Raw genomic sequence first — 10,096 nt, forward strand, 5'->3', positions numbered from 1 at the left:
AAGCATGCTAGAATTATTTTTTTCTTTTTTTTTCTGCTGTAGAACCTCAAACTCAATACCCTCGTTACATTCTGTGGCACATTATGCTTGAGTCTGCTGCAGTTTTACCACGTGCCCAAAGGTTGTTAAAGTGAAGCACATTACTGATGGCCTGTGGTGCATGGGGGCATGTGGAACAGATTTTCATAAAACAACTGCTTCTCATCTCAAGGAAATACTTGCAGACCAAAGTAATCCCTTCTTAGCTATGTTGTCCTAGGTAAGAAATTGTTAGGATAACTTACTATTGTTATTATACCCTTTGTGCATTGGACAGAGAGAAGTGTCTCCAACAGCTTGTAGGAAAGGTTTGGGAAGGATAAATTCATTAACATTAGCAAAACTGAAAGCAATTATCTTATTGCTCAGTGTGATGTTTAAGAGGGGAAAGAACCCTTTGGGTTTCCATAGCTGAATGTAAACATGAAAAGCCATGTACTTCTACAGTTTACAACTGTACATTTCAATTATGAAGTCCTGCAATAAACTAAAAATATATAATAAACTTTTTAGTTTATTGCATTACACATTCTTCATTCATAAAAACTTAAAAAAAAAAGAGCATGAAATCAAACATAATAAAAAAGTAAATGGAAACTAGAACTCATGACAATCTATAATGGTGATTCATGCTAACCATTTAATTTGAGACTACAATTTAGATCAGTGTATATACAAGTTTAAATGGGAATCAGTAATAAATTGTGTTGATATTGAGGTCAGGTTTCTGCAATACACCAAATGCTAAACTTCTAGTCCACAAATACCTTCACAGCAAGTAAAATCTATTATGTTTACAGCAGCAGCAATCTGAAAAATGTGCTCTCTTAATTTTGTTGCCTCGTGTATACCTTATTAACCAAGAAGCAACATGAATGAGAAATATACTATAAAATTAAAAACCCAAAACCCCAGCTGCACGATCAAGAAAACTGCTCTTTTTAGCCATTCTCACCTTTCCTGTCATGAAATACAAGATAAAATGCCCTACTCTTACAGGGCTCATATAGCCAAATTCTCAACAGCAATAAGTTTCAATTACAGATGACTAGAAAATTAATTTCCCACCCTCATCAAAATGTTGATCTTATTCAGATTAAAAGTGAATAGTCAATGCTTGCTGTAGGAAATAAAATGAAAAATATGTAAATATACAAACACATAAACTTCAAATCAAAGTGCTTTTTAATAGTGTTTATAAAGAATAGAAAAATTCTAAGCTAAAGGTCCAAATACAAAATTTGAATTCAGATATTTTATCATCAAAGAAGAATCTCACAACTATTGTTTTGTCACTTGTCAATTAATACTTGACAAGAGCATGTCAACTTTGACATAATTTTCCAATTTCAACTAGTTTTTTTTTAACTCTTTTTACTAAACCTACATAACACTTAATAGTACTGAACAGAATTTAGCTATTCTACTTTTCCTGAGTTTTGATATTGTTCTAAGAGGATTTATAATGCTCAGAGGTTTAAAAAAATTACATTAATAATCCTTATAATTTTATTTTCACCTCCACTACCCTCTTCTGAAATGTAGTGTTTCCTGTTTCTCTCTCTTTTTTAAACCCCACTTGACAAGCAGAACAGGTCTGATCCATCTGACCTAGAGCGTGGCCACATCAGCTACTGAAACTGTGCAAGTGGGGAGAAGCAACCTCTGAAACAAGAGGGAGGGGCAAGGAGGGGATTCAGGACGGACCCAGGAACTCGGAAACCTGTTCTGCCACAAAGTTCCTCACTGGGGGCCTTGGGTTTCTATTCTGGGGGCTGAGGTTGAATTGCAAAGGCACACTAATTTTCTTGGAAACTCAAATGGAGAGCCTTCTAACCCACACAGGAAAGCAGAAACATGCAGCTGGAGAAGATCATGGAGCAACTATATCGCAAAAATGACACATGCTGGTTCCCAGCTCTCTATGGAGGCCAACACAACGTTTTCCAATGGATTTTTAATTCAGCTGCTGACTCACAAAAGAAGAATCTGCATAGTGAGGAACAAACTTTAACACTACACTCTTAAGGAAACATTACAATGGATTATACTCACTTTTTAAAACCAGCCCAGTAGCAACTTTTGCGAGAAGAAAAGATGCAATTATTCAGCAGAGATGCAGTTTGTAAATTGTGACTGAAGGGGGAAAAAAAGGCTAATGCAAGAATAGAAGAAAAAAATAAATACAAATCTAAGTGCTTATTACTGGGTAACCACTCATCCTATTCTACTAAATGCAGCTGAAACTTCCAAGAGAATGTGCCCTGTGACAGCAGTTAAAGAAATCTGCAGTAAATACTATAAATGGCATTGCATCCCTGAAACATAAGCAGCCCTTTGACACAGTTCAATTGCATCTGTAAAGCAAAGGAACAGAGATCCTAGCATCAACTCTGACACAACATATATTTGAAACACTGCCAGACAAAGGTTAAATGGAAAGGTTTATATATTCTCTTTGTGGAACTCTTCCTATTCATGTCAAGGACTGTACACTGAACAAAATGGCATGAGATAAGTGATTCTGCCTAAAGATCAAAAAAGTCACTATGAGAATATCTAAAAAAAAGATATCTGCTTATAATGGAAGCTAGACAGTGTTCACATTAAAAGGTAGAAGTTCTAAACAAGTAAGAACAAAACCTGATTTTAAAAGCTTTATTTCATGACATAAAAACACTAACTACAATGGCATTTTAAACGTCCTTAACTTGTCCACAGCCACAGAAACTGTATGTTGAAATCACATTAAAGCCATGTATATCATTGGAAATGAGACACACAGGGCTCAAGCTATGTGATCACTGGAATTCATGCTTCAATCTAGCTGCAGAGTTCAAGGTGAGCCCCTGTGTACTTAAAGCTATTCACACAGAATGATTCCAGATAGCTGGGTGAGACCTAGAAAAGTCACATTGCCCAGCCACTTGCTCCAAGGCAGGAACAGCTGCCTTTTTTGACAGAATGACATTTTGAACATATGTTTATCTAACCTGTTTCAGTGATGAAGACTACTCAGAGATAATCTGTTCCTCTAGCCTTATCATAGAGGAGTCTGCCTTACTGCAATTTCAGTCATTAGTTGCTGCTGCTGCAGACAAGTTATTCCCCCTTCGAGGAAGCCTTTTACACACTTTAAGATTGTCACCATGTCATCTCTCAGTTTTATTTTCTATAGCAGTCCTCTTTCCTTCTTTCACATGACAATCCTCAATTAGTCCATATATTTCTTAAGGTGCAGTGCTTGAAACAGAAGAAAAGATACCTGTTGGGATCTTATCATGGTCGAGTAGAGCACATGCGTGTGATGTCTTGTACCTATTTTCATATCAATCCTTACATTTCTCTTGATGTATATCACCCTATCAAGATGCTAATTTTGAAACTGTTCAGCTCAAGCACTGTGCCTGGATCTAGCCTCAGAACCTGCTCCATTTGCCTGTTTCAGAAGGTTGGGTCAAATCCAACTCAGAAACACACTCTAACACAATGCCCCCGCTTTGGTCGAGGGAGATGAACAGGTTACACAAACCCTCTTTCAAACCCAGACATTAAGTACAACTGATTGCTCAATTCTGACTGCAAGGAGTGCTAACTGAAGTTAAGTTTATTGGTTGGATGAAAAAAAAGAAAGGAGGAGAAAGCAGAGGAAGTGTTCCATGATGGGACACAGCATCCAGCACTCACAGACGTTACTTCAGGGCAATGCCTTATTCCCATTTCTGAGAAGCCACAACCAAAAACAACCCTCATGTGCACTTAGCATGGCCTCTGCATACTTCTTCATAGAAAGCAAACTCATAGGTTCTTCTTGTTCCTGCTGTGATTATGCAATTCTCCAGTTCAGTAAATACAGCATCTGCCAATTGCACTGCATTAACACTCCCAGCTCAGCCCCCATCAAACCCCAAAGTTGGATATAATTCCACACTGCTGGCAAGCTTGCAGCATTTCCTTGTACTGGATCGCAAATGCTCCCATCAAATTACCTTTGTTCCCTCTGCAGAGAGTCCTCAGGAGAGATTACCTTAACCAGGCTGCCTTAAATTCCATTGGTATTCATTTTTCCTAGGAAGCATGAACCACACTGGGAATGCAAAATACCAGTGACCCCAGCTGTGTTCTCAGACTAACAGACTGCAGTAAGTTTTGAAACTGGGTATGCTACAGAGATTTCTTTCTTCTAGAGCTTTTAAGGTTACAAACAGCAGAACTGTGCAGTAATACTCACAGTCCAAGGAAACCATAAGGACTTTTATAAAAAGCAGGGTCAAATGGTGCTTTTATTTTTATTTATTTTACCATGAAATTTTTATCTCCTTTGTAGACAAAAAACAGTAGGATACAACAGAGCATGTCATAACTGTATTTGGCATACTTCAAAGCATAGCAAATTTCCAGGTACCACTGCATAGCAGTCCTGCAAGAAACACAAGTTTCAGGTCCAAAGCTCCATCTCCTGAGGTCTGTGCAAGTGTAGGGACCTGCAGCACTGCTCCACCAAAATTTGCCAGAAAGTCCTTAATGAAAAATACTAGGTCTGTGGCTATTCTCCTCAGGGAGTCTCTCATCACCTGACATTATGCATTTCTACATCTACCTCCTTCATGGTCTCAGGAGTCTCTTTTTTTTTAAAGGAAACAGCCTTCCTGAACTGCATTTTTTAGAGGAATCTGGTATTCAGTAAGGCAGTAGATGTCAAAAGATTTTGCTCTAAATGGCCTGTATGTGTTTCTAATAAATTTTTGACCAGACGAAAACTTTTTCAAATTATAAAGACCTTTTCTTAATCAAGTACATTTGTTTGCAGTGTAGAGAGAAAGTTCCCCTGTTATTTACCATCAGCTCCAAGTTACATGTCAGACAAAACCTAACATGTGAGTCAAGTATTTTCTGGAGTTTAGGTGCCTGCATGAGGATATAAACTCTAAAGAGGAATGTTCAGAGCCAAACAAAAACACTTTTTCCCAAGAGATTTTTAAACTGAAAGTTTAAAATGAACCATGAATATTGATCTTACTCTAAATCTGTGGAAATTAGTTTCTGTAAAACTGAATTTAAGACCTAAGTCAACCTCATTATAGTCTTAATTTACCCACTATTTACTAGCACTATTTCAAACCACTCTTCCAGAGGAAATAATAAAAACAAAAAGCACCAAAAGAAAGAGGAAAAAGCAGTATGAACATTGAAAAAAAAAAAGAGATAATTAGTTTAGAAAGAAATTTTAATAAAATATATATGATATGCAAATAGGATTTGTTCTCAAATGTCACTAGGATTCTTTAACCCAATCGTCCCTGTTTACATATCAAATACAGAAAAAAAACATACTTAAATGCTAACAGAGAAAACATACTTGATATACATATTTCTAATCTTGTATTTCTTTTGATACTTCTAAGATAAAAGCCAAAGGTCCTAAAGTAAAGTGATGAAAGTTTGGATTTTTTTTTTTAACAGAGTAAAACTCAGGCAATACACAAAATGTTACTATTTCAGCAGTAGATAAATCCTATATAAACATTACTTAATAGCAGTTTATCCTACAAAAATAATTTTACCCCTCCCTCTGAATGCTGATGTCTGGAGACAGCAAAAGTCCAATGAATGTCAATTACATCAGGATTCTGGAACATAAAAGTTACAGTAACAGCCTCCTAATTCTGACTGATGACATTTGCAAAAGAATGTAACACTTTCACGACTTTGTGGCAGCACTTCCACAGTGAGCCCTCACTTACACAACTGCAAGCCTTAATTGTTTTGAGAGCTTTCAAGACACCGTCTGTTTCACTTCACTTAATTTCATGTCATATTCAGTTTGGCTACTGTAAAACACACATAAACACAAACCTCGGGTTTAGGAACCTCAGTCCTGGGAGGCATGGAGGCATGGATGGAGGGAGGCAGGGAGGGAGGGAGGCAGGGAGGCAGGCATGGATGGATGGATGGACGGATGGAGGGAGGCATGGATGGAGGGAGGCAGGGAGGGAGGGAGGCAGGCATGGATGGATGGATGGATGGATGGATGGATGGATGGATGGATGGATGGATGGATGGATGGATGGATGGATGGATGGATGGATGGATGGATGGAGGCAGGGAGGGAGGGAGGCAGGGAGGCAGGCATGGATGGATGGATGGACGGATGGAGGGAGGCATGGATGGAGGGAGGCATGGATGGAAGGAGGCATGAATGGAGGGATGTAGGCACGGATGGAGAGATGGAGGGAGGGATGCGGGGAGGGCGCCCGGCCGTGCGCGGCCGCCGCTGCGCCCTCTGGCGGGGCCAGCCCCGCTCCGGCCAGCGCAGCCTCGCCCCCGGCACCAAACCCTGGGTGTAGGAAACCCCCGGGGGCAGCCGGGACAGTTCCGGCAGGCCTGGAAAATTATTTCACTTGAATTGGTCCGACTTGATTTTCTGCGGCAAGATATTTCTAACGAGCTGGCAAAAAAAACGCGTTTGCATCTTTTCCCATCTCTGTTGAAATCAGAGCGTTTCATCCTTATAGCATCCTCAGAACCCTGCCTGGCTCCAGCTCTGCCAGGGCTTACTACACGTTTCCATTTCTGGATGCTGGTATTCCATTCCTTTTCAATAAGGTGTTTTGTTACTGAGCATTTGACAAAAAGGTAAGAACATCATTCCCTTAAGAATCTGAAGCCACCTCAAATACTTATTCTTTAAAGGTTTTATCTGAGTTTTTCCAAAGGAATACAGCAGGTGCTAAATAAACTAAAACTTCAAAACATCACATTTTTTATTTTGACTCACAAAACCTGAAGTTGAATTTCTGGCTTTACGTATTTTTCCTCTTCTCGCTGATAAGATACAGCCTATCATTGCCTCCCCGCCCCACCCCCCCCAACAATAGCTGCAGTATTACAAACAAAAGAGGAAATAAAACTCTGGTTTTGAAAATTACATTTCATTATTACTGTCGTACTGTGGATTTTTAAATCAAGAACTGCAGAAGAGATGCCAAAGTTATAAACAACTAAATGTCAAAACGGACTTCAGACTGCCCTTGCACATCTTGCTACTTGAAGAAAACAACTACTTGCTATATTTTGTTCAGAATGTATTGAATATCAAAATAATATTTGCCTGATTAAAAACTCATATATACTTCATATCACATTCAGTGAGATGCACGACATTATTAAATGATTAATGAATCCATTGGTAAACCTTCCATTCAGCACCTCCTGGCACAGACATTGATGACTACTACAACCTAATAGCCTAAATCAGGGTTGTGTGGTATTTTCATGCCCACTGACAAATTATATTTCATTTAGTCAGCACCAATATTTTATCGCCTGGACACACTGGCTGGAAGATAACAAACTTTGTGAGTTCAGTTCACTACCACACAAGATTGCAATTCTCTTTCTAACATCACCACTACACATTTTTCCCCCTTATAACTAACATTAACAAATGCTAACATTTGTTGCCTACAGCCATGAGTGTAGCAACATGGGGTTTGCAGCAGTACATGAAAACTCTCCTGGCTTTTCCTTTTGGCCCCAAGTGACATGTGAGCCCCGGCAACCTGCTGAGCTACCCCGCCGTTTAGCAATTCCAAAACCCAGTGGTGGGCCCCTGCCCGGGAAACTCCCGCTCTGTCTAGCGCATAATCTCACTGGACATTTAAAAAAACTACCCAGTCTCTGTTGTTCGGGTCAGTTACACAGCGACCACAAAACTTTTCACACTTGTATCAAACCTTTAAGGAAAGGAAGAAGGGGCAGTTCTGCTGCAGCAGGGAAGCCAGTGGGCGTGTTCCATCTGATAACAATCTAGCTGGTATTTCGAATACACAGTCACAGCTTTTGAAAATACCTGAGAGCCGGCATCTGCTGCAGAAAGGTCCCTTGACACACAAACCCCACGACTTTTCTCGCTATCCGCAAATGTGCCAAGATTTCCTTTAGCAGCTTTCCCCTCCACAGCACAGGAATGCAGGATACAGAAGGCTTTAGCGATCAAAAGGGAACCCCATGCTGTGGGAAACAGTGGCCCGGAGAAAGCACTACAGGTGCCGTGTGTCAGGCATTAACAGGTGTCTCCGAGCAGGACTGACAAGAGCACCCTGACACTTCACAAGCAAACTTAAGTCAGCAGAGCCTCTCGCCCCGAACGAACAGATCCCACGGCCCCTGGGGCTTCTTCCTTTATCCTTCTCCTTCCCTGAACGCCCAGTTTCCAGGGAAGGCTGCAAGCTACTGACTTCCGCGGGGGAGGAGAGTGCCCGCTAGCTCTCCCAGGCAGGATCTGCAGGGAAACTTTGCCATCCCTCCACGGCTCGCTGCCGGAGGGCAGGGGCCCGGCGCGGGAGGGGGGGAAGCTGTCGGGGCGCCTCTCCCGGGGGCTCCGTCCCTCCCTTCCCGGCTCTCGGACATGGATGGGAAGCAGGCTCCGGGGACCCCGCGAAGGGGAACAACACCGGCTCCCAGTGATGGCGGGGCAGATTCATTAAAGGAGGAAAGTCTCCGATTCCCATTAAAATAAGAAATGAAGTCATAGAGAGAGCTCTTTCCGGAGAAGCCGGGGTGGGGAAGGATGAGAAGTCGGGACCCCGGGCCTCTCTCGGGAGGAGGGGGAGCCAGCCCGAACGGCGTTTGTCCTCTCCGGGTACGCGGCCGGCAGAGCCCACACGGCGGGGGCTGCGGAGGCGGCCCGGCCCCAGACCCAGACCCAGACCCCGACCCCGGCCCGACCCGACCCCGCTGCCCCGGGCTCCGCGCAGAACCCGGGCCGGCCCCGCCCGGCAGGTACCGGCCTCGCTTACCGCGGCTCTGCCTCGGCGTCTCCCCGCCGGCGAGCTGGCAGCGCTCGCTCAGGCACTGGAAAAGTAATAGAAATCCAGCGGCTAGTTTGCTTCTCCGCAGCCTCGCCATAGCACGGAGCCTGCCGAGACAACTCTCCGGGTGCGGGGTGCGCGCCGCTCCTCGTCGGTGGTGGGGAGGTCCGGGGGGCGGAGAGCAGCGCTAGCAGGCGCCGATCCGCGCTGTGCTCGGGGCAGCGCTCATGCAGTGGGGCGCAGGGACGAGCCGCTGGGGCTGGAGGCGCTGGACCGGGTCTGGGGGCGCTGGAAGGAGGTGATGGGGGGGCTCCGTCTCCCTAACTCGCGCGGCCGCGCCGCTCTCAGTCCAGCGGCATCACCGCTAGGGAAAACAAGCCCAGCCTCGCTGCGAAGTGCCAAACTCTTCCCTCCTCGCAGCCTGCTGATAGATTTTAGGAGAGCCACTGAGATCCTCCCTTCCTGGCCTGCCCCCACCCAGCTCCCTTCCCCCGCAGGGTGAGGCAGGGTGCCTGAGGCGCGGAGCCTCTCCTCGGTGCACCGCTACCGACCAAACCGCTCCGGGGGAAACGAGCGGGGAAACGTTCCAGCCGGAGCCAGCGGACCGGCCCCGAGTACGGGGGGAGCAGGACCCGGAGGGCGGGCAGATGCGCCGCGGGAGAGGATGCGCGGGCGGCGGGAGGCAGGCGGGGACGGACGAACAAGTTCTCCCTCTCTCTCTCTCTCTCTCTCTTTCGGGGCGGCTTCCGCGGCCGGCGGCGCTGGTGCGGAGCCGAGGGCAGCGGCGTGGGGCGGGCGCTCCCCCGGCCCGCAGCGCACCCGCGCAAGTGCGGGCAGGGGGCTCGCCCGAGGCCGCAGCCGGCCGCCCCCTCGCTCGGGGGGCTCGCCCGAGGCCGCAGCCGGCCGCCCCCTCGCTCTGCCCCCCGCCCCGCCGCAGAGCGCGGTGGGCGCAGGCGCCGGGGCCTCCCCGTCCGTGGCCGCGGGGCCGCGCTCGCTCGGCGGTCCCGGGGGGCGCTTCGGGCCGGGCACCTGGACCCGGCACCTGGTCCCGGCACGGCTCCCGGGTGGGGGGGGCTTTGCCGGAGCGCCGGCAGCCTCCGCTCCCGGTGGGGGCGGCACGGAGAGCCCCGGGCCCGCCGCAGCTCCGCCGGACGGGCAGAGCCTGGCCGAGACCGCCCGCTTGTTCAAAAGTTCCTGTGTAAATGTGCTCCGGTTTCGCGGATGACAACTGCAGTAGCGCCCAA

The 10,096-nt window shown here is 45.9% G+C and overlaps 1 protein-coding gene across 1 annotated transcript in view; it reads right to left on the reverse strand.

Annotated features, from left to right (window-relative positions):
- PLXDC2 (plexin domain containing 2) overlaps positions 1-9,493 on the reverse strand; it is a 239,734-nt gene extending 230,241 nt beyond the window's left edge. The window contains exon 1 of the mRNA XM_079302116.1: positions 8,841-9,493. Within this exon, the coding sequence (XP_079158242.1) occupies positions 8,841-8,949 (109 nt within the window). The 5' untranslated portion in view covers positions 8,950-9,493. The remainder of the gene's footprint in view (positions 1-8,840) is intronic.
- Between the last annotated feature and the right edge of the window lie 603 nt (positions 9,494-10,096).

This window comes from Erithacus rubecula, assembly GCF_903797595.1.
Source record: "Erithacus rubecula genome assembly, chromosome: 3".
Classification (NCBI taxonomy): Eukaryota; Metazoa; Chordata; class Aves; order Passeriformes; family Muscicapidae; genus Erithacus; species Erithacus rubecula.